This window comes from Hyperolius riggenbachi, chromosome 12, assembly GCF_040937935.1.
Source record: "Hyperolius riggenbachi isolate aHypRig1 chromosome 12, aHypRig1.pri, whole genome shotgun sequence".
Taxonomy (NCBI): domain Eukaryota; kingdom Metazoa; phylum Chordata; class Amphibia; order Anura; family Hyperoliidae; genus Hyperolius; species Hyperolius riggenbachi.
This window is the reverse complement of record NC_090657.1, coordinates 209,466,446-209,491,708: the sequence shown is the minus strand read 5'-3', so window position 1 is coordinate 209,491,708 and position 25,263 is coordinate 209,466,446. Positions and strand designations below refer to the sequence as shown.

Below are 25,263 nucleotides of genomic sequence, written 5' to 3'. Positions count from 1 at the left end.
CGGCGTGGGAGCGATCCATGCGAATGGGGCTGGAGGAAGCCCCAGGTATGCATAAATCTATTATTTTTTTTGTCTCTGAGTCTCTTTAAAGGACCACTGTCGCGAAAATCTTAAAATTTAAAGTACATGTGAACACATACAAATAAGAAGCATGTTTGTTCCAGAGTAAAATGAGCCATAAATGACTTTTCTCCTATGTTGCTGTCACTTACAGTAAGTAGTAGAAATCTGACATTACTGACAGGTTTTGGGCTTGTCTATCTCTCCATAGGGGATTCTCAGCATGGCTGTTATTCTTTGTACAAATCTTTCAGGGAGTGTCTTTACAAAGATGCTGGCCAGCCTCTCTGCTCGCTTTTTTGGCAATTGGACGGAGCAACTGCCATTCACTAACGGCTTTTGAAAATAAAGAAAACCCTGAGAATCCCCCTTGAGGAGATGGGCTAGTCCAAAACCTGTCGGTTCTATCAGATTTCTACTACTTACTGCACGTGACATAAACATAGGAGAAAAGTAATTTATGGCTCATTTTACTCTGGAAGAAATGTATCTTTTATCTGTAAATGTTGACATATATTTTACATTTTAAGATTTTCACGACAGTAGTCCTTTAACCTCCTTGGCGATTATCCCGAGCTAGGGTCGGGGCGGAAAACCACAGCTAAGAGCGGTGATCCCGACCTCTGCTCGGGGTAGCTGCCGGAGGCTGTGTGCAGAGTATACACACAGCGGGAGCGTTTCTACATATCTCCCGGGGATCCCCACGTCAGCCATCATTCTTCTTCCTCTCCTCCGGGGCTCTGTTTCCTCCTGGTGAGATCGCCAGCTGTCATGACAACAGCCGGCAATCTCACTTTAGAGTGGCAGTGCCACCCGAAGGATGGAGGCATAATTGCAGCGCGGGAGCCAGGGAGGTGAGTGATTGCTGGAACTGCTGCAGATCTCCCTGGCTGGGCAGCATGATTTTTTCCAGGTCTTAGGGTCTGAAAGGGTGCAAAAAAATTGCACCACTTTTAGACCCTAAAAACCTGGAAAGAATCATAACACCAAGGGGGTTAAGTGCTGTGAGTTGGCACACATCTTTCCACAGTCATGTAATCTTACTCTTCCTTAAGGTCCGTACACACGCCGGACTGGAGGCAACGTCGTCACCTCCCGCTGGGTGGGAGTTCCAACGACAGTCCGGCGTGTGTACAGTCTGTCTGCAGACTGATACGGCTGTTTCTGGCGGATCGCTCAGAAACAGCCGTATCAGTCCGCCGACAGTGCGTACACACGCCGGACTGTCGTTGGAACGCCCACCCAGCGGGAGGTGACGACAGACCCGTCGTTGCCTCCAGTCCGGCGTGTGTACGGACCTTTAGACATTGCATATGGAGGACTACTTAGAGACAATGGTAGTAGTAACTTGCAGTGAGAGAGCGAGAAAGAAAGATACGCTTTGTAACAGGATTGCCTCTATGACTGCAAATGTTATGTTCAGGGGCGTAACTAGAGGGGGGCAGCCCCTGCAAATGTGTGGGCGGGGCAGAGCCGTGGGGGACTCCAACAACTAACCTTTCCTTAGCCATACCTCCCAACTTTTTGAGATGAGAAAAAGGGACACTTAAGCCACATCCCTGGTCAAGCCCCCACCCCACCCCTAGTCACGCATACCATAAAAATTTCATAAGAAAAATATGTTGTTTTATAATTCAAACCACTCTGGTCCTTTGTATCCTGGATCATTTTGCTTCATAGTAATATTTTAAAATTAGTAATATATCAATTTAAAGGATGGGAATAAAGTTTAGAGTCAATGAAACACATTTTTAGTATAGAAATATATATATTTACATAGAAAGAGGGACAAAGTTCTGAAAGAGGGACAATGAGGAGGAAAGAGGGACATTTGGGAGCTATGCTTAGCTAACTAATCTTCTAGTTGCCCCCTGTATAGGGTAGCCAGGTATAGTTGCCCTCAGTATAGGTAGTATAGTTGCCCCGATATAGCTAGTATAGTTGCTCCAGTATAGGTAGGTAGCTAGAATAGTTGCCCCAGTATAGATGGTATAGTTGCTGCAGTATAGGTAGTATAGTTGCCCTAGTATAGGTAGTATAGTTGTCCCCAGTATAGATAGTATAGTTGCCGCAGTATAGGTAGTATAGTTGCCCCCAGTATAGGTAGTATAGTTGCCCCAGGCCAGTATAGATAGTATAGTTGCCGCAGTATAGGTAGTATAGTTGCCCCCAGTATAGGTAGTATAGTTGCCCCAGTATAGGTAGTATAGTTGCCGCAGTATAGGGAGTATAGTTGTCCCCAGTATAGGTAGTATAGTTGCCCCAGTATAGGTAATATAGTTGCCGCAGTATAGGTAGTATAGTTGCCCCAGTATAGGTAATATAGTTGCCGCAGTATAGGTAGTATAGTTGCCCCAGTATAGGTAGTATAGTTGCCCCAGTATAGGTAGTATAGTTGCCCCCAGTATAGGTAGTATAGTTGCCCCAGTATAGGTAGTATAGTTGCCCCAGTATAGGTAGTATAGTTGCCGCAGTATAGGTAGTATAGTTGTCCCCAGTATAGGTAGTATAGTTGCCCCAGTATGGATAGTATAGTTGCCCCAGTATAGGTAGTATAGTTGCCGCAGTATAGGTAGTATAGTTGTCCCCAGTATAGGTAGTATAGTTGCCCCAGTATGGATAGTATAGTTGCCCCAGTATAGGTAGTATAGTTGCCGCAGTATAGGTAGTATAGTTGTCCCCAGTATAGGTAGTATAGTTGCCCCAGTATGGATAGTATAGTTGCAGGACAGGTAACGGGAGCTGTACACAGAGGATGCCGGAAAGCCACTGGGAGCTGCAGGAAATATTGAAGACGGCACCCAAAGGATTGGTAAGTAGTTTCTGCTGCACACAACTAGCAAGCACACGTATGCTGCTTCAGGAAATACCTGCCTGTGTCGGATATTTGGGACATAGCTGTACCATATTTCTTAGCAGTGTAAACTGCAACTAACCGGAGTCAGCGTGCAGAGAAAACCCCCATCAGCATTGACGGAATTTCCGATTACACATGGAAATTCAATCAGCATCACACAGATGACTTTCCTGGAGCATGGGGAAACTCAGTCCTTGCTCAGTCAGTGCTGACGCAGATCTTTACAGCACACTAACTTAAACTAATTGTGGTTTACCAGAAAATGTGCTGTTCAGGTTCTAATGTCAGTGAAGCCAATCCTTAACATCAACATCCAAATGGCAACACTATGGCAGCATGACTGTGCTTGTCCCCTCTATAGTGAGAGGAGTGGAATTCTCTGACGTACCTCATTACCCATCACTGTCTTCTCATCCAGCAGTTCAGAAACCACCTCTGGCGTGCGTGACCCTGAATAAGGCAATAGTATGTGTTATCTATCTTCAGGTTATGCAAATAATAATACTGTATCAGTTGTCTATCTTCATGTTACACAAACATGTAGAAACATCACTTGTACCAGACTAATAATAATGCTGTTACTTCCAAGCAGTGTAATGACCAGACACAACATTTATACCACGTCAGCTCTGGCGGACTCAAAGCATCAGAGCTGCAGCCACTTGGGCATGCTCTATAGGCAGTAGCAGTGTTGGGGAGTCTTGCCCGAGGTCTCCTTACACTGAATATAGGTGCTGGCTTATTGAATAGGAAGAGCCAATACTCAAACCCTGGTCTCCTGTAGCAGAGGCAGAGCCCTTAAAGCGGACGTGAACGCAAAACTTCCCTTCTGCTCTAAAAATAAGCAACAGCATAATAACCTTTAAAGAAAAAACATTTTTGTAACAGCTGTTTTAAACCCTGCAATAATTCTGCAGTGTGTCTACTTCCTGCTTTTGATGGAAGCAGACATAGGGCTAACATATTGTGTTTACAAATGAGCTGCTCTGCTGAGGCAGACACAGCTGAGAGATCAAATTACACGTGATTAATCACAAATAAGGGGGGGATTAGACAGGATAAACTCTTTAAATACATACAGGGGCATTTCTGCATGTTTTTCATCTGTCCTGTTCAAGAGTTCCAGCCACTATGCACCATGTCACAAAGCTCGCATCATCTCAAACTGTCTCTTTGAACATGGCAATGAGTACACTATACTCCAATTACCTCTTCACCAGATCTCATTACAACAAACCACCATTTGGATGTGGTGGAATGAGAGATTTGTGTCATGGACAAGCAGAGGCAGGACCGACGCAGAGGCAAGAGAGGCTCCTGCCTCAGGGTGCAGTGTAGGAGGGGGCGCACAACTCACTCAGCTATCATTCCCCTATTGTGCTTGAAGCAAAGAGAAATGAGAAAAGGGGATACATGGCAGTGACTGCAAGGGAGATAACTAGAGATTAAGGTGTTGGGGAACTGGGGGCCCAGGGGCACCTCTTAGTCTAATAGCAATCAGTGTCTGACGGCTGGAGTAGGGGGATGCAGGGGCGCACTTGGTGTCTTAGCCCTGGGTGCTGGAGGACCTAGTCCTGGCTCTGAGCAGAGGTGTGCTGCTAACTGGTCAGTGTGGACCAACGTCTCTGAGAAATGGTTCCAACACCTTGCTGAACTGATGCCACAAAGCAGTTCTGAAGGCAAAAGGGGGTCCAACCCGGTACCAGCAAGATGTACCTAATGAAATGGCCAGTGAATACACAGTATCTCACAAAAATGAGTACACCTCTCACATTTTTATAAGTATTTTCTTTTATCTTTTCAGGGGCCGACACTGAAGATATGACACGTTGATGCAATGTAAAGTAGTCAGCGTACAGCTTGTATAACAGTGTAACAACTAAGCTGATGGCAACAAAAGTGAGTACACCCCTAAGTGGAGTATGTCAAAATCCTGCCCTATTAGACATTTTCCCTCCCCGGGGTCATGTGACTGGTTAGTGTTACAAGGTCTCAGGCGTAAAAGGGGAGAAGGTGAAGTCTACAGATCCTCTATAATAAAACCCCTTTGTCTCTCCGTCCCATGCCTGCACTTCCTGTGTGTGGGTGTGTCCCCGTGTTTTGCGCTACTGCGCATGTGCAGGGAGGGACGCATAGACTGAGGAGAGCTGAGAGAAGATGGGGCCAGAAGGGGCTGGCGTGTGTGCGTGGCAGGCATGTTGTGGGCACGCATGTGGCGGACGCGTGCATGCGCAGTGACTGTGCGGCGGTCACGGGGGAGGATGAGAGGGGAGGAGAGGGAGGCGGGGTTTCAACACAGACCTAGAGCTCATTTTTAAACTGGCTTAGGTCTACTAGTATGTAATAACATATCCAGCTATACACATAAAGTCATGGCCGAATTTGTTGGAACCCCAGAAATTTTTCCAGAAAATAAACTATTTCTCACAGAAAAGTATTGCAGTAACACGTTTTGCTAGACACATGTTTATTCCCTTTGTGTGTATTGGAGCAAAACAAAAAAAAGGAGGAAAAAAAAAAAAGCAAATTGGACATAATATCACACAAAACTCCAAAAATAGGCTGGACAAAATTATTGGCCCCCTTAACTTAATACTGTATTTGGTTGCACACCCTCTGGAAAAAATAACTGAAATCGGTCACTTCCTATAACCATCAATAAGATTCTTACACCTCCCACCCGGAATCTTGATGACTCTTCTTTTGCAAACTGCTACAGGTCTCTCTTATTGGAAGGGGACCTTTTCCCAACAGCAATTTTAAGATCTCTCCACAGGTGTTCAATGGGATTTAGATCTGGACTCATTGCTGGCCACTTCAGAACTCTCCAGCGTTTTGTTGTCATCCTTTTCTGGGTGCTTTTTGACGTATGTTTGGGGTCATTGTCCTGCTGGAAGACCCAAGATCTTGGAAGCAAGCCCAGCTTTCTGACACTGGGCTCTACAGTGTGACCCAAAATCCTTTGGTAATCCTCAGATTTTATGATGCCCTGCACATATCCAAGGCACCCAGTGCTAGAGCCAGCAAAACAACCCAAAAACATCATTGACTCTCCATCATATTTCACTGTAGGTACTGTATTATTTTCTTTCTAAGCCTCATTCCGTTTTCAATAAACAGTAGAATGAAGTGCTTTGCCAAAAAGCTCTATCTTGGTCTCATCTGTCCACAATGTTTCCCCAGAATGATTTTGGCTTACTCCAGTACATTTTGGCAAACTGTAGTCTTGCTTTATGTCTCTGTGTCAGCAGTGGGGTCATCCTGGGTCTCCTGCCATAGCGTTTCATTTCACTGATGGATACTTTGCGCTGACACTGATGCTCCTTGAGCCTGCAGGACAACTTGAATTTCTTTGGAACTTGTTTGCCACTGCTTATCCACCATCCAGACTATCCTGCGTTGCAACCTTTCATCAATTTTTCTCTTCCGTCCACGTCCAGGAAGATCGGCTACAGTGCCATGGGTTACAAATGTTTTGATAATGTTGCGCAGTGTGGACAAATCTAGATCTCTGAAGATGGACTCCTAACCTTGAGATTGTTGATATTTTTACGCAATTGTGGTTCTCAGGTCCTCAGACAGTTCTTTTCTCCTTTTTATGTTGCCCGTGCTTAATGTGGCACTCACAATGCAAAGACATAGGCCTGGTGCACACCGAGCGGTTTTTGAAGCGTTTCGCAAACCACTTCCCCCTGTGAAAACGCTAAGCTAATGTATTTCAATGGGATGGTGCACACCAGCGGTTTGAGGTTTTTAGCAAACCGCAAACGTGGGTCCTGCTGCACTTTTGCAGTTTGCAGAATCGTTTCTGCCTCAATGTAAAGTATAGGAAAAGCTCAAACCGCTCTGGAAAATGCTAGATCAGAGCGGTTTTCCAGGTGTTTTTGTTACAGTAGCTGTTCAGTAACAGCTTTTACTGTAACAATATTTGTAATCTGCTACACAAAAACAATCCAAAAAACACTAGGCATGTTTAGAAAACCTCCCGGGCCCGTTCTCACCTGAGCGGGAAATCGCGCGATTCCCGCTCACGGCAAACCGCTAGCGGTTCGTTAGCTAGGCAATCAGTGAATCGAGCTATGGTGCCCGATCACTGATTCCTCTCCCCCGCAGAAAAAGCGACAGCTTCTCTCAGAAGCTTCGCTTTTTCTGGCTGTTGCGTCCCCCATGCGTCCCTCTAAGCGTATGTTACGCTTAGAGTGACGTCATGTAAACAAACTCATGGCCGCCATATTGTGGCCAAAAAGTAAAACTAACATGTAAATATTTACCTAAGGGTCTAAACTTTTTAATTATCAATGTAAAGATGAAATATTTCTATATTTTTTTTTTATTTTAAACTTGTAAATAGTGATAGATGCAAAACGGAAAAAATGCACCTTTATTTCCAAACAAAATATTGTCGCCATACATTGTGATAGGGACATAATTTTAACGGTGTAATAACCGGGACATATGGGCAAATACAATACGTGAGTTTTAATTATGGAGGCATGTACTATTTTAAAACTAGAACAGACCTTATGAGATGTTGTGTGGAAGGGGTATGGCCCGATTGAATACAAAAAATATTGATATATATTATTTGTAAAAATACAAAACTTTATTCATCACTTGCAAAAGACAATATACAAAATTAGCATAAAAACATATATGGCAGCAGAGAATCCCACATCCCCAACGACCCACACCCCAAAACCCACTGAACCTAGGGCCCTCTAATTCAGAAAGAGTCCAACCAGTGGACTCAGTACACGTGAATAATGGCTGGAAGCTGCGCAGCTTAATAACCAAAAAACCAAAAAAGATGTCAAAAAATATATCAAAAAAATGAAAAACAAAATCAAGGAACAAAAGAGTCCAATCTAGCCGTATGACTATAGCCAGAGTTCATCGTGGATATTCCAATAAAAGGAGGCCCAAACAAGGAAAAGCAGGTATCCTCAACTCTCAGCAAACCATGCAGGCATAACCTCAGGTATTTGTCAGCTCATTGATATTCACATATGCTCAAATCCTTATTTGCTTATTTAGATCTTCCTGATATCCATACTGACATGTGTATGTAGTTTCCTGTGTCTCTGGCAAGCAATGCCTGTTACACATGCATAGAGAGCCAGATTGTGCAGCGTTAGATGGAAGCAAAAGTCCATGCAAGTGGTTCAAATGAACACAGACAGATTGGAAGATATTGGCATTGTTGGCATGAGAAGTACTTTGCAGAAAAGCATATTAGAGCTGAAGACAGATCAAGCAGCCAGTGAATACAAAGCAGCAGCAGCCATAGAGCATGATGGCAATGTGTGTCAGCCAAAGCATATGGATTGCATAAAGTTGCCCAATGGGCTCTTACTCATCCGGACAGGATTCCTGCAGGTGTCAGCAGCGTTTGTCCGAGAGGAGGTGATGTCCTATTGGGGCATGGAGAAGTCAGACACCAGGAAGGTCTGCCGCCATATGAGAGGACGGCGTCCTCGATCGATTTCGCCGGCTACTACCGGCTTCTTCAGGAGGCGTGTCCAAACAGCTGTGACGCACTCCCTATGTAGCGGCCGCCGCCCAATCCAGCCGCACAACACGGCCACCCGCGCCCCCGCCCCCGGGCCAGAGCGAGCAGGGGGGCGGGGCAGGCAGACACGACGGGCGAGCCAACCAATAGCGCGCCCGGCACGTCCGCCAAGCCCCGCCCCCCCGCACGCAGGCCCGGGGGCAGGGGCGAGAGAGACCAGGAAGCCGGATCAGGCGGCGGGGACACACAGGGAGCGCGCACAGATCATCCATAGACCAGATGATTACTCAATTAGATATCACATTAAACATGCTATAACCAACTCTTTATCATAAATAAATCCATATAGGACAGCAGCTAGTAAAATAACCCAATATAAGATAATATGCCCCACATGTAAAATGGGCACCCCACAATTGTATATGGTGCCAATCCTGTGGGGCAAATGTACCACCACAACGGTGGAATTAACGAACATGAATCTAGGTTAGCTAGCAAGGCTGCGAGAATGCTCCAATCGAACAGATGGTCACCATTATGCCCACAGATAGTGGAAGGGGAATGCAACAGCACAATAGCAGAGACCCACAAAAATCAAGGTCAAAATCAAAACTCAAAGGGGCAGAAACGGGACATAACTAATGTTCTCATTTAAGCCAGGATATCTAGTTGCATCTAACTCAAATATCCATCTAGCTTCCTTTTGTAACAAGAGACGATCCATATTACCTCCTCTAGGTGAGCCGTGGATCCTGTCCAGTCCAATGAATCGTAGAGATAAGTATCTCCCATTATGGGCTTCCTTAAAGTGCCTTGCCACCGGGGTGAGATCGGTCGCCCTCGAACTCTTGATACTAGTGATGTGCTGTGACATCCTTGAGCGGAGTTTATTCTTAGTCTTTCCCACATAAAATATTTATTTATTATTAATATATTTTAAAACTATAATGGCTGAAACCTTTGCTTCAATACACACAAAGGGAATAAACATGTGTATAGCAAACCATGTGTTACTGCAATACTTTTCTGTGAGAAATAGTTGATTTTCTGGAAAATGTCCTGAGGTACCAACAATTTCGGCCATGACTGTGTATATTATTACAAAGTGGAGTATAGATGTACTGGCTAGAGCTGACTTCTACATATATGTAATACATTTCTTCTACAACCCCTCTTCGTGTCCATGTGCCCCCTCAGGCTGCTGCCGCTCAAGACCCGGGCCTTTGTGCTGTTCCAGAAAGCCAGCCATGGATAGGTGTATAGTCTGGGGGTAATGTCTACAGATATACATATCCTGTAATACATCTGGATATACCATTTATAGGTGAGGACTACTCATACTTAGCATACATATTTTGCTGTACACACCTGTATACAGGTGTATAGATGTACTGGCTAGAATGTACTGAGGGGGGCCTCCTTCAATCTTCACCAAAATCGTATGTGAATTGCGTTTTTTGAATTTGCGTTCGCCGTACATCTAAGAGCCCATTTCCACTATTTCCGAGTACACAGTGTTTTCATGCATGTGAGCCGGATGGGGAATCGCTACCTATTCAGACAATATGCTCGCCATCCGAATCGCACGCTGGAGTTTACCGCAGCACGCGTTCGAATCCCCATAGCTTTACATGATACAGCTATAGCGATTTGGCTGTGGCTTTGCACCACCGATTATGGATGCGGCACTCAGTGGAAATAGGCCCTAATGCATGTCAATGGCGTCACACTTGGGGCCTATTTCCACTAACTGCAAAATCAATAGGCTGCACCCGAAATCATGCGCGACCCAAAGAATAGTCCCGGTGGCAGTTTTCCGCAGGCTGCATCCGAATCCCTATAGCACAGTGATTTGGCTGCGGATTCGCAGCAGCATAGGTGCCATGCAAGGGTGTTGCTGGAAACGCACCTAGTGGAAATAGGCCCTTGTGCGTTTAAAGTGAATTTTCACATCCGATTTTTCTGCTACAAAAAAAAAAAAAAAAAACTACATGTATGCTTTTATTTAATTTATTTTTTGCAGAATGGTCATACAATGCAAGTCAATGGAAAATTCCAAACATGAGAAAATTACATACAAATCATGTAAATGAACTTCATAAATAAGCATGGAAAATCAGAATGCAAGAATTTGCATCAAAACACACATACAAAAAAAAAGAAGAACCAGTTGCGCAAAAACAATACGCAGAATCACAAACACGGAAAAAAGTCCCCCAAAAATCGCAGGGAAAAATGTGAAGGAACGTCCTGTTACACCAATATAGAATATATACTTGTACAGGAGATATGGCTATAGCAGAAAAGAGTGCCTGTACACATATAGAACACGTATATGATTTTATGAAGAATACAGAGGCGCCAGCAGAATAAAAATAGTATCAATATTTAAAACCAAATAAAATGTGGGTGGCAAGGGTGGTCTTACCTACCCAACAACCAACACAACCACTATGTATGGTATAAATTTAATTAGTACTCCAAAAACAATATGCAACGCGTTTCACTGGTCCCAAGCCCGCTTCCTCAGGCAAAAATATGGACAGGAGTAACTGAGAAGTTGTGCATACAGGTGTAGCGCTACATTATTTATACCATACATAGTGGTTGTGTTGGTTGTTGGGTAGCCAAGACCACCCTTGCCACCCACATTTTAATTGGTTTTTGTGATGATTTGCTCAGCTGCCTGTGCAGGCAGGCAGCCTTTTGACCATTGTGTAGGTTTGCATGCTGCAGGACTCTGGAAAGAAGAGCTTCTGTCAGTTTTGCAGCTTGTGCTTGCAGAGGAATTTGCATACGTTGTCATGCAAATTGCCTGGCCACATTCATTCGAGGCGTGTACTATAAGTACTAGGTCTTTCCCACAATGCTTCGCTGGTCATAAGGATTTCGTCCTATGTAACACTCCTGGTGGGGTGTCAGCCTTACTCTCTGTTTGAAGATCAGCTTAGAGTCATTCCTGGAAACTGTGCTAGGCAGATTTCCCTAGTGCAGTTAGGATTGTTTATCTGTTTTGTTTGTCTGTTGCGATTGTCCTGTCCCAGCGGTGGTCGATAGGAAGTCGTTCTGATCTCTGTTCTTGGAGCATAGCTGGTGCAGCGGTTGCTACCAGCTATCTCTTCTGTTCTGCCTCTCTGGATCGCGCTAGCCACTTTTCGCTAGCGCTGTGGATCCTTCTGTTCTGTCTCCTGGGATCGCGCTAGCCACTTTTCGCTAGCGCTGTGGATCCTTCTGTTCTGTCTCCTGGGATCGCGCTAGCCACTTTTCGCTAGTGCTGTGGATCCTTCTGTTCTACTACTCTGTACCTGGATCGCGCTAGCCACTTTTCGCTAGTGCTGTGGATCCTATCTCTCGCTTGTCCCTGTTTTCGTGTGTCTGTCTTGTCTGCTACGACCGCTTGCTGGAGGCTCGGTGAGGTAACCGTTAAGCAAGCGTTCGCGTCCCCTGTTTCATGTTTGTCTGTCGATGGTTAGTTAGGCGTGCTTATCTCTATTGTGCTTATCACGTGGAGACCGCGCATAACCGCGTGCACTGTTGCGAATGAGTGCGGTGTTCGCGGTTAGCTAGCGTTTGTTATTTTCCGCATCTTCTCATTCTATTATTTGCTGTGCCTTTGCTACCCTCGTATTCTTTTCTGATCTGCCTTGTGTCACGTCTGGCGATCGCACCTCTCGCGATCGTGTTCCTATTTCATATCTGCTGTTGTGTGTGCGCGGTCGCGGGGTGGCGACTGGATTGGCGCACACACATACAACCTGTCCCTTTGCTTGTTCTCATTTGCAATCGCCTCTCTTGCGATTGCGTTCTGCGCTTCGTACAATTCCTGTCTGGCATTTGTGGAGGTACAGAGGATTGGTTCCTCTGCACTCCCCAGCGCCATCTGCAGACAGGAATTTCCCTCAACAGGTGCGTAGCACCTTTTGCTGGGTGTCTGCAATTACACGCTTGTGGAGGATTTCCGCCGTGTCAGCGCACGCGTTGTGCGCTGATCACGGAGAAAGTTTCACAATCGTTACAGTTTTTAATATTGATACTATTTTTATTCTGCTGGCGCCTCTGTATTCTTCATACATTAATATCCACCTGATGGATGGGTGTGGACACCCCCTTCTTTCTACAGAGAGAGACTCTTTTAACCTAAATGGGGACAGGTCTAATTTCCCCATAGGCGATGTGAGTGGTTGCCTGAGCTCGGCAACCCAGACTTGTGAGTATAACCTATCTACTAATGACCTATGCCAATTTTTAATCAATAATACACTATTGGGGGCTCTCGTTTGTGTTAGCTTGTTTTACACATATATGATTTTGTGCAGGAACACAGATACTGCTATACATATCTATGGAGTCACACAGAGGAGGACTGCAGCTGGCTGTCACTTTCCTCCTCAGGTTTGCTAGGGATGTTGTGACTCTCTAATCACTGTTGTTTGCCAGACCTCAGCAGACAGCAGACCACATCCTGCCCACAGGCACCCAGCCTCCGGCCATGACCAGCGCCATCTGGAGGAGGAGAGGGTGGGCTGCCAGCACTTTGTGGTCTGCTCTCAAGTGTTCTGGGATGAGTAAATTGAGTGTTGGTGGTGAAAATTGGATAATTCCAGGGGATTTCTGTGGAAGAGGAGGAAGCTTCTACCACAGAAACCCGAAATATCTAAACTTCCGGGATTAGCAGATGCTGCAACTTTATAGAAATGATCTGAACGGAATAGACTTAGTATAATTATCCTGTAACTAATTCTATCACACTATTCCTTCTGTGCAATGCTGCGATTTAAAGGGAACATGAAGCAAGAAGGATATGGAGGCTGCCATATTTATTTCCTTTTAAGCAATACCAGTTGCCTGGCTGTCCTGCTGATCTCTTAGGCTGCAGTAGGGTCTGAATCAAACACCTGAAACAAGCATGTGTCAAATCCAGTCAGACTTTAGTCAGAGCACTTGATCTGCATATGCTTGTCCGGGGTCTATAACTAAAAGTATTAAAAACAGAGGATCAGCAAGACAGCCAGGCAACCGGTATTGTTTAGAGTCAAATCGATTTGTCAGCTGCCATAGCCCTCTCACTTCAGGTCCCCTTTATTCACTGCCCATATTTAGTATATTTCTTTAATAATGTTCCCTGTACATTACAGCCGTAAAGTGAGTTCCAGCCCACTCAATACCCATAACCCCCTTCCCTTCGACACAATCTTAACCTTTTGAGGACCAACGGCATAGATCCTACGTCACACTTGTGGCCGCCTAACTGATGCGGCGTAGGGTCCATGCCGCCCGCCATTTCCGCTCCCGACGCGTTGGTCTGCACCTGAGAGGGGAGATTAAGCTGTCATATGACAGCTGACATCTCCCCTCAGTGATCAGAAGCTATCGTGTATGAGAGAGCTCTGGCGATACGAAAGTGCCAGGACGCGGAAGTCTGCAAGTGGAGACAGACGCATCACTGGATCCCGGAGGTAAGCTTATTACAGTAATTGTGTGTTAGGGTTAGAAAAAGTGGGCGCAGCCAACACCAGCCAAATACATACCCGACCAACGCCGGGCAATCAGCAAGTACTCTTATAATTGTTCCATGCATATTATACGCCTACTGCCTGTATAATATCATCCTACAATAATACCCTTGTACATTATAATCCTATAATAAACCTGCTGTATGTTACTCTACTAAAATGACCCCCAATATATTATACTCCTATTGTACCCTATACATACATACTAAAGGCACCTGCAGAAATTTGGACATTGGGTAATACCGATAGTAGATTATCAGTTATATTAGATTTCATTAACAAGTGAATCGTCAGTGAATTGAAATGCAGAATCTCACAAAGCAACTGGCCACCAGTAATATCACGGTCTACAGGTGGAGAAGACAACATGCAGCTTTGTATCAATGGATGCCATCCCAAGCAAAGTGGCTGTAGTTCCCCAGCTACTACTTCCCATGTCTGATCCATAAAACAACCTTTGATTGTAGCAGCCCCTATCTTTCAAGTACAACTTCCTGTTTCCTCCATGGCCAACCGCCCCCTCTGCCAGTAGCCAGGGGCCTTTGTAGTCTCTCCAGAAAATCCGGTCCCCTGTGTCTCTGGACATGTTGGCATATATCAGTTTCTGCAAAACACACAAATTTGCTCACTTCCAGCTAAAGCAATTTCCTACCTTTATCTGGTCAGCAGGCACCAGTCAGCCAATCAGGTGTACTGTCATACACCCTTTGCCTGCCATACCAAATCTAGCAGGAATTGCATAAATTAGCATTCAGGTGGGAGGCTGCGGTTGGACGCAATCGTTAATTGCATCTGTTACAGGGACGCCCCGTGTAGGCACATCTCCCACACGGTCCCCTCCCTAACCACTAACCTGTCAACTGCATCCTGGAAGCTGCAAAAAAGAAATGTATAATATATATATCAGTTTCTCTCATGGATTTCATCTGGGAAATGGTGGGGGGGGGGAGGGGGACGACGACAATGGACTGACAATGTAAAGTAACGGTGACATCCGCGTTGCTATATTGCCAATAGCATCTGGCCTGGGTAACGACTTTAGCCAATGTTGTCTTTTTGACACTTTTTGGACATTTGTTGCTTTGCCATATCACTGTCACATGAATGTATTTGCATTTCTTGAATAAAATCTGTGATATATATATATATATATATATATATATATATATATATATATATATGTATGTATATATATATATATATATATATATATATAACAAAAGATGGACAACCCTCTTTAAACACATAACCTGAAGAAGTACGGTAAGCCTTGACCAGCTCCCTCAGGTGCCAATAGATCTTCTTCCCACCTCCAACCCTTTCCCCTTACTGCCTCCCCCTTACTCCTCCCTCCACTACAACCTGCAACTTGGACAGCGACCACTGAGATCTGATTGGCCAATGGAAATAGTCTACAATTGAACATCCTGTACAAGTTGGACTGAGGCAACTATAGAAGGTATACCCACCTGTATACACACCTGTATACACTGTGCCTCCAGATGATTCCACAACCCCTTCTCTCTGGCCAAGAGCTTCCTCTGTCATCAGGCTTGAGGCTTGTGTAATCCTCTTGTCTGTCGTCCTATAGAGTGAGGTGCAGTTATGTACTGTAATTTACAGAACGTGTACTATCACCAGGAGGGCTGTATACATCATAGTCAATCCACACAAATCCCATAAGGAACTCAACCCTCAGCGGATTCTTATCCAACTATATCCATTTATTGGAGTGTTACAAAAGTATACACAGCATATCACAAGGTTGTTCTATAAATGTTTTATTCCTGTGATGGACTTCGAGCACTTGAGAAAGGGCACCTCGCCCGAAACGTTGTGCTGGTTGTGATATGCTGTGTATACTTTTGTAACACTCCAATAAATGGATATCGTTGGATAAGAATCCGCTGAGGGTTGAGTTCCTTATGGGATTTGTGTGGATTGACTGGATTTTTGGAGGACTGGTGACCCTTCCTACCATAGGAACTCCCCACGATACACTCATTGCCTGAAGCCCGCAGACACTCCTGTGTACGTTGTTGACCTGTATACATCATAGCACATAATAATCACCCATCCCAAACATAGAAAGTGCAGTAACAGATCATCCATAACATACATGCCAGGGTTATAAGAGACCAAATCCAGACATTACAAGGGTTTGAGCCTGAACATTACAGAGTTGCAGAAGCCTAAACCTGGACATTATAGGGTTATAGAGGAATGAACCAAGACACAGACTGGAAGACTGAACATTACAGGAGCCTGAGCCTGGATATCACAGGGTTACACAGAACTGACCCTGGACATCACAGGGTTACACGGAACTGACCCTGGACATCACAGGGTTACACGGAACTGACCCTGGACATCATAGGGTTACACGGAACTGACCCTGGACATCACAGGGTTACACGGAACTGACCCTGGATATCACAGGGTTACACAGAACTGACTCTGGACATCACAGGGTTACACAGAACTGACCCTGGACATCACAGGGTTACACGGAACTGACCCTGGACATCACAAGGTTACACGGAACTGACCCTGGACATCACAGGGTTACACGGAACTGACCCTGGACATCACAGGGTTACACGGAACTGACCCTGGACATCACAGGGTTACACGGAACTGACCCTGGACATCACAGGGTTACACGGAACTGACCCTGGACATCACAGGGTTACACGGAACTGACCCTGGACATCACAGGGTTACACGGAACTGACCCTGGACATCACAGGGTTACACGGAACTGACCCTGGACATCACAGGGTTAGACGGAACTGACCCTGGACATCACAGGGTTACACGGAACTGACCCTGGACATCACAGGGTTACACGGAACTGACTGGACATCACAGGGTTACACAGAACTGACCCTGGACATCACAGGGTTACACAGAACTGACTGGATATCACAGGGTTACCCAGAACTGACTCTGGACATCACAGGGTTACACAGAACTGACTCTGGACATCACAGGGTTACACAGAACTGACTGGATATCACAGGGTTACCCAGAACTGACTCTGGACATCACAGGGTTACACAGAACTGACTCTGGACATCACAGGGTTACACAGAACTGACTGGATATCACAGGGTTACCCAGAACTGACTCTGGACATCACAGGGTTACACAGAACTGACTCTGGACATCGCAGGGTTACACAGAACTGACTCTAGACATCACAGGGTTACACAGAACTGACTCTAGACATCACAGGGTTACACAGAACTGACTCTGGACTTCACAGGGTTACACAGAACTGACTCTGGACATCACAGGGTTACACAGAACTGACTCTGGACATCACAGGGTTACACAGAACTGACTCTGGACATCACAGGGTTACACAGAACTGACTCTGGACATCACAGGGTTACACAGAACTGACTCTGGACATCACAGGGTTACACAGAACTGACTCTGGACATCACAGGGTTACACAGAACTGACTCTGGACATCACAGGGTTACACAGAACTGACTCTGGACATCACAGGGTTACACAGAACTGACTCTGGACATCACAGGGTTACAGAAGTCTGGCCCTGGACAGAGGATGGCTCTTTTGTATTTCCTCCATGTGCTGTGGGTTGAGTCACAGTTTTGGTTAATGTATCATCCATTATTTACTGGTCATGCTGACTGTTATCAGAGGTCAGGGCTGAAGGGAGAGATGATGTGTACCCATCTCCTTTACCACAACACGATGACATTATTGAATTAGTGGCATTAATGAAGGCTAGCACTGCCAGGTCACATGATCTGTCATACTAGAGACTGTGCAGCCATTTGTTGAGGGAGGATGAAGAGCATAGATTTAACCAATCACAGCCTGTTACAGGTGATCCTCTTAGGCCGGTTTTACACCGCATCACACCCCAGAACTCAGCCTTCATATGACAGGCTCATATGCATAGCGCCGCCCCCCACTTAGTGATAGAGATGTCGCGAACCTCCGATTTTCGGTTCGCGAACTTCCGCGGAAGGTTCGGTTCGCGTAACTTTTACGCGAACCGCAATAGACTTCAATGGGGAGGCGAACTTTGCAAAATAGAGAAAATTATGCTGGCCACAAAAGTGATGGAAAAGATGTTTCAAGGGGTCTAACACCTGGAGGGGAGCATGGCGGAGTGGGATACATGGCCAAAGTCCCGGGGAAAAATCTGGATTTGACGCAAAGCAGCGTTTTAAGGGCAGAAATCACATGGGGCTTGATTCACAAAGCGGTGCTAACTGTTAGCACGCCTGTGAAAACCCCCTTAGCACGTCTAAACAAGCTTTTCGCGCATAAAACTTTACGCGCGCAAAACTTTATGCGCGTAAAACTTTATGCGCGTACTGCACAGAGCACAGGGCGCACCGCGCGAAGTGCCCATTAAAGCCTATGGGACTTAGCACGCGTAAAACTTTGCGCGCGTAAAACTTAACGCGTGCAAAGTTAGCGCACGATCTGATTAAGAAATCCGGTGCTAACCTACTTAGCACCCTGGTTAGCGCGTCTAAAGGCTTTAGACGTGCTAAGTAGGTTAGCACCGCTTTGTGAATCAAGCCCATTGAATGCTAAATTGCAGGCCTGAAGTGCTTTCAAACATCTTGCATGTGTATGCATCAATCATGGAGTGTAATTAGAGTACTGCTTCACACTGACGCACCAAACTCACTGTGTAACGCACCGCAAACAGCTGTTTGCGTAGTGACGGCCGTGCTGGACTGGTGCGCAACATGGCCAGAGTGCAGGCCGTGGCAGTTTTCCAGCCCATATGGTTGCCGGGCTGTGGTAGCTCAATGATAGAACAGTGACTGTCCAGCTGATCAAATTTGGTCTGTCCACAATGAAGCAATGACCTTATTATCTTCTTGTATGTAGGTAGGCATAGGTAGGAGTCCCAGTATAGGTAGGTAGGTAGGAATAGGTAGGAGTTCCAGTATAGGTAGGTAGGCATAGGTAGGTGCCTCAGTGGTTAGCTAGGCATAGGTAGGAGACCCAGTATAGGTAGGTAGGCATAGGTAGGAGTCCCAGTAGAGGTAGGTAGGCATAGGTAGGTGCCTCAGTAGTTAGCTAGGCATAGGTAGGAGACCCAGTATAGGTAGGTAGGCATAGGTAGGTGTCCCAGTAGTTAGCTAGGCATAGGTAGGAGACCCAGTAGTTAGCTAGGCATAGGTAGGAGACCCAGTATAGGTAGGTAGGCATAGGTAGGAGTCCCAGTATAGGTAGGTAGGCATAGGTAGGTGCCTCAGTAGTTAGCTAGGCATAGGTAGGAGACACAGTATAGGTAGGTAGGCATAGGTAGGAGACCCAGTATAGGTAGGTAGGCATAGGTAGGTGTCCCAGTAGTTAGCTAGGCATAGGTAGTAGACCCAGTATAGGAAGGTAGGCATAGGAAGGAGTCCCAGTATAGGTAGGTAGGCATAGGTAGGAGTCCCAGTAGAGGTAGGTAGGCATAGGTAGGTGCCTCAGTAGTTAGCTAGGCATAGGTAGGAGACCCAGTATAGGTAGGTAGGCATAGGTAGGTGTCCCAGTAGTTAGCTAGGCATAGGTAGGAGACCCAGTAGTTAGCTAGGCATAGGTAGGAGACCCAGTATAGGTAGGTAGGCATAGGTAGGAGTCCCAGTATAGGTAGGTAGGTGCCTCAGTAGTTAGCTAGGCATAGGTAGGAGACACAGTATAGGTAGGTAGGCATAGGTAGGAGACCCAGTATAGGTAGGTAGGCATAGGTAGGTGTCCCAGTAGTTAGCTAGGCATAGGTAGTAGACCCAGTATAGGTAGGTAGGCATAGGTAGGAGTCCCAGTATAGGTAGGTAGGCATAGGTAGGTGCCTCAGTAGTTAGCTAGGCATAGGTAGGAGTCCCAGTATAGGTAGGTAGGCATAGGTAGGTCCTCTAGTATAGGTAGGTGTCCCCGTATAGGTAAGTAGGTGCCCCAGTAGTTAGGTAGGCATAGGTAGGTGTCCCAGTATAGATAGTTAGGCAGGGCCTGGCTGGTACAGTAATAACAATTACCAAGGTCCAGCTGCAACAGATAGGGCTGTATAATGTCAGTGTCAGTGAGCAACACACACAAAAAAAAACATATCAGGAAAACATTAGAGCTCTCAAAAGAGCTGTTGAGGGGTGCTATTTTAGCAATAACAATCAGCCAGGAGCAAGCCAAGAGCCTAACTATTCTTTCCCTAGGAGAAAAAATCTGCAGCAGCTCTCCCTAGTCTGTCTATTTGCAGCAGGCACATGAGTGAGTGTCATGGCCAGCGAGCCTGCCTTATATAAGGGGGGGGGGGGGGGTGGGGCTCCAGGGCTTAGTGTAGCCTGAATGGCTACAATGTGCCTGCTGACTGTGATGCAGAGGGTCAAAGTTGACCCTCATAGTGCATTATGGGGTGAATCGAACTTCCGCAAAAGTTCGCATGGTCCAGGCGAACGCAAACCACCAAAGTTCGCCTGGAACCGTTCACAGGCGAACCGTTCGCGACATCTCTACTTAGTGACATATTCCCTGCTGGACAGGAAGTGTATCACTGGGATTCCTGTCCATTGGAGCATGCACCCCGTGTCGCACCGTGCTTCCATCATTTACACTTACTGCATTGCCTATTGACTTGCCTTGCTGCATACTCTGTGTGGTAGGCACAGATCATGCGGCAACGCGCTGCAGACTTTACGGCGTTATATACTTCTGGCGCGTCACGTTAAATGAGCAAGTCTCCATAGACTTGCATTGCCCTTTGCAGGGGAATATGACAGAGAAGCGTATCGCGGGGTAATGCTGTAGGTAAGTGTAAAGGGACATTAAGGTGCCCATTAATTATGCAATTTTGATTGTTCAATCTTACCACTTCTATGCAATACGATGGACTACCTAAAGTATCCATTCAAAGTATATTCACTCAGTTTACCCTTTTACTGCATAGATTTGGTAAGATTGTACAATCAAGACGGATTGTGTTTGCCCTCTGTAAGATATTTCCTCTCCGGGATTTAGATTCTGAAATGTATCTCTGGTGGGGAGTGACATCTTTAGTTCTGCCAGGTGATCTGTACGGAATGTTCATTACTGAGAGTTCTATGCACAGAGGGAGCTACTGCTTGCTTGACAGTTGGAAAAAGCCCACAATGCAATGAGGTTCACAGATATCAAACTGTCAGGACCATGGTCACACTGTGGGAGGGGTTACACCGCAATTTTAACCACACAGACAGAATGATCTATCGGAGAAAAGGTAGGGATTTCTCATGGGAAAGGGGGAATCCGCTACTGATTGGGATGAAGTTCAATCCTGGGTTACAGTTCCTCTGTAGGGCAGCTTTCACACTATGCTCATTGTATTGCGATGGTACGGTGGTGAATAGTCGCATCCTGCATTAGCTGTGCCACCCAATGCGCACAGTGGAGCCTACAGTACAATGAAACATGCTTACAATATTGCCACTGTAAATGTGCACATTGTACGCATGCTGTGCAGCATTCTGATGGAAACTGCCGCTTCCGATGTGAATGTACCATTACAATATAATTGCATCGTGTAGCAGGTGATCTGCTTGGGAAGAAGGCTGTCAGAAGTTCCACTTATATGGAGTAAATGTTTGTTATAGCAGCTGGAAGCGGTAGACTCCATTATTCAGCACTAGTCTAGATGAGGGGACCCCCAGCCGCTTCCTGCTCGCGGCAATTTGATTGTGACCCCTGATTTGTAAGAAATGAGGGACCCATCAGGAAACATCATCAATGCCACCAACCGAATAGGTTTAGTACAGTTGCAGAGGCAGTAGCCAAAGTGAGAGCTGTGCCTGAAGGCCGTGGGTCCTGGTGTGCAATTTTAGCGTTAGTGTTTCCCAGTGGGTCCCCTATGTCTTAACCTCCTTGGCGGTCTGATTCTTTCCAGATTTTAGGGTCTAAAAGCGGTGCAATTTTTTTTCACTCTTTCAGACCCTAAAACCTGAAAAAAATCATTCTGGCAGGGAGATCTGCAGCAAAATTAAAAAAAAATTACCTTCCTGGGCTCCTGGGCTGCAGTTTTCTCTTTGCCCACAAGATGGCGCTAATATACATATAAACTAACTTCTCTATATTTCTCTAATATAGAGAAGTTCGTTTTCAATGTTAGCCCCGCCCCCGATGACGTCACGCTGCCACCACCGCTCTGCTGCCACCACCACGGCTGCGCTGCTCCAACTGGCTGCCGGGTCCCCGGAAGAATAGCGGGGACATGGGGGATCCCGGCGGCCAGGGAAAGACCCCACACTGCCGGGGAGAGAGGCTGGAGTCCCGCTTCCCAGCGAAATCGCGCGCGGGACTCCACAACTGCAGGTAAAGCTCTGCAATGCCTACCCCGACCTGAGCTCGGGATCACCGATAGCAGCTGCTTTTTTTCTACCCCGAGCTCAGGTCGGGAAAACCGGCAAGGAGGTTAAGGTGGCCATACATGGTACAATTTTTCAATTAGATAATTTAGTTCGATTATTCCGTTAGATCGAATATAAAGATTTTTCCAGCATGTCCGATCATTTTTCCCGAAAAAACGGGATAATCGTTCGAATTTCTTGATCGAAAAAAAAAATATTTTCAACTTTCATTCAATTCGATCATTTAGATCGAATAAACGGGAAAATCGAACGTTTTTATTGTACCGTGTATGGCCACCAATACAGATTAGTTGTCGTGACCAAATTGCTGCGAGCATGGAGTGAATGTTGGTCTATGAGGTTTCCCGCTGGGTCCCCTCAACTATACTAGAGCTCAATATTCGCATACGAGATAAGTGGCTGCCGGGAGACATGGGTACAGCCGGTATATGGCTTATCCTGCTGCTGCACAAATCCCGGCCATGTTAAATACTATTCCCCCTCTAGGTCCACGTGTATAGTGAGGAATGATGTAATTCAGCTTCCAGCTATTACCGAATTCCAGTGTTTTAAATGTAACTTCAGCTCCGTCTTCTGACGGCACTGAAGTTACACTCTGAGCGCCGATATAGCCGTAATTCCTGTTACGGTCTATGGTGGCGCTGGCTGTGCCCAAGTCTCCTGCTCTGGATTCCTTGTGTTCACAATATTCTACTTGTGAGTTTCCTTGCATGGAAAACTCTGCTCTGAGCTTTACCTGTCCTTACTATCACCACAGGATTGGTTATACATCAGAGATACTTTGGGTCAAAAATCTTACATGTTGTGCTGAAAACTTGCTGGATTTCTGAGATTCCAGCCCCGGGATTGTCCAAAGGTGCCCACATGTCTTCCATCAGAGCTCCAGAGTTTTGCTGTTCTGTCAGAAGAGCCACTGATGATGAACAACTCCGCCTCACACAGGAAGATCTCCAATCCAATCACTGTACTACGATGTGCTGTCCAGCTGCAGAGCAATGGTGGCCTCTGCTCCTCCTTCTGTAAAAACATTAGGGGGGAGGGGGTTAGTGTTAGGTATAAGGAGGGGGTTAGTGTTAGGCATTAGGAAGGGGGGTTAGTGTTAGCCATAAGGAGCGTGGTATAGTGTTATGTTTTAGACGTTACGTTAGTGTTAGGCATTAGGAGGGGGTTAGTATTAGGCATTAGGAGGGGGATGTTAGTGTTAGGCATTAGAAGGGGAGGTAAGTGTTAGGCATTAGGAGGGAGGTTAGTGTTAGGCATTAGGAGGGGGAGGTTAGTGTTATGCATTAGGAGGGGGATGTTAGTGTTAGGCATTAGGAGGAGGAGGTTAGTGTTAGGCATTAGGAGGGGGTTAGTATTAGGCATTAGGAGGGGGATGTTAGTGTTAGGCATTAGGAGGGAGATGTTAGGGTTATGCATTAGGAGGGGGTTCGTGTTATGCATTAGGAGGGGGAGTTAGTGTTAGGCATTAGGAGAGGGGTTAGTGTTAGGCATTAGGAGGGAGGTTAGTGTTAGGCTTTAGGAGAGAGGTTTGTATTAAGCATTAGGAGAGGGGTTAGTGTCAGGCATTAGAAGGGGGTTAGTGTTAGGCATTAGAATGGGAGGTTAGTGTTAGGCATAAGGAGGGGGAGGTTAGTGTTAGGCATTAGGAGGGAGGTTAGTGTTATGCATTAGGAGGAGGTTAGTGTTAGGCATTAGGTGGGGAGGTTAGTGTTTGGCATTAGGAAGGTGTTAGTGTTAGGCATTAGGAGGGGGGTTAGTGTTAGGCATTAGGTGGGGGGTTAGTGTTAGGCATTTGGAGGGGGGTTAGTTTCAGGCATTAGGAGTGGAGGTTAGTGTTAGGCTTTAGGAGGGGGGTTAGTGTTAGGCATTAGGAGGGGAATACGTTTTAGGCATTGGTGGGGGGATTAGTTTTAGGAATTAGTGGTGGTTAGTGTTAGGCATTAGGGGGGAGGTTAGTGTTAGGCATTAGGAGGGGGTAGTGTTAGGCATTAAGAGGGGGTTAGTGTTAGGCACTGGGCGGGGGAAAGTGATATACATTTGGAGGGAAGGTTAGTATTAGGCAGTAGGAGGGGGGCATTAGGAGTGGAGGTTAGTGTTAGGCATTGGGAGGGGGTAAGTGATATACATTTAGAGGGAAGGTTAGTGCTAGGCAGTAGGTGGGGGAGGGTCAGTGTTAGGCATTAGGAGGGGAGGTTAGTGTTATTCATTAGGAAGGGGGTTAGTGTTAGGCATTAGGAGATGAGTTAGTGTTAGGCATTAGGAGGGAAGGTTAGTGTTAGGCATTAGGATGGGAGGTTAGTGTAAGCCATTAGGAGGGGGATGTTAGTGTTAGGCACTAGGAGGGAAGGTTAGTGTTAGGCAGTAGGAGGGGGGAGGGTCAGTGTTATGCATTAGGAGATGAGTTAGTGTTAGGCATTAGGAGGGAAGGTTAGTGCTAGGCAGTAGGAGGGGGAGGGTCAGTGTTATGCATTAGGAGATGAGTTAGTGTTAGGCATTAGGAGGGAGGGTTAGTGTTAGGCATTAGGAAGGGGGTTAGTGTTAGGCATTAGGAGATGAGTTAGTGTTAGGCATTAGGAGGGGAGGTTAGTGTTAGGTTCATAATGTAAATGCACAACATAGAGAGCCTGTAGGTGGTTGCATTCAAGGGCGCAACTACAAATCAAGGGGCCCCCCAGACATAATTACAATTCATGGGGCCCCGAGTGAAACTATGATGGAGACACCCCAATGTTCACTCCCCTTCCCTTGCCTCCCCTTGGTGCCCTCCACGGCCTGGGGCCCCATCTTACAAGGGTCATAAAACAAGTGTGGCCATCAGAATCATTTTTTTCCCATAAAACGTTTATTGAAAAGTAATGCCATACATATAAGTCAGGTTTACATATTACAAACACTATCAGCTTAGACTAGAAAAATTTACATTAATATGTAGTATTCACGTAT

At 46.0% G+C, this 25,263-nt stretch overlaps 1 protein-coding gene across 1 annotated transcript in view; it reads right to left on the bottom strand.

The window, feature by feature from the left end:
• LOC137541043 (cilia- and flagella-associated protein 337-like) overlaps positions 1 to 25,263 on the bottom strand; it is a 129,153-nt gene that overhangs the window by 31,713 nt on the left and 72,177 nt on the right. Inside the window, exons 18-20 of the mRNA XM_068262192.1 lie at positions 23,117 to 23,334; positions 15,409 to 15,524; positions 3,306 to 3,367 (exon numbers count right to left, since the gene is read on the bottom strand). Of these exons, the coding sequence (XP_068118293.1) occupies positions 3,306 to 3,367; positions 15,409 to 15,524; positions 23,117 to 23,334 (396 nt within the window). The remainder of the gene's footprint in view (positions 1 to 3,305; positions 3,368 to 15,408; positions 15,525 to 23,116; positions 23,335 to 25,263) is intronic.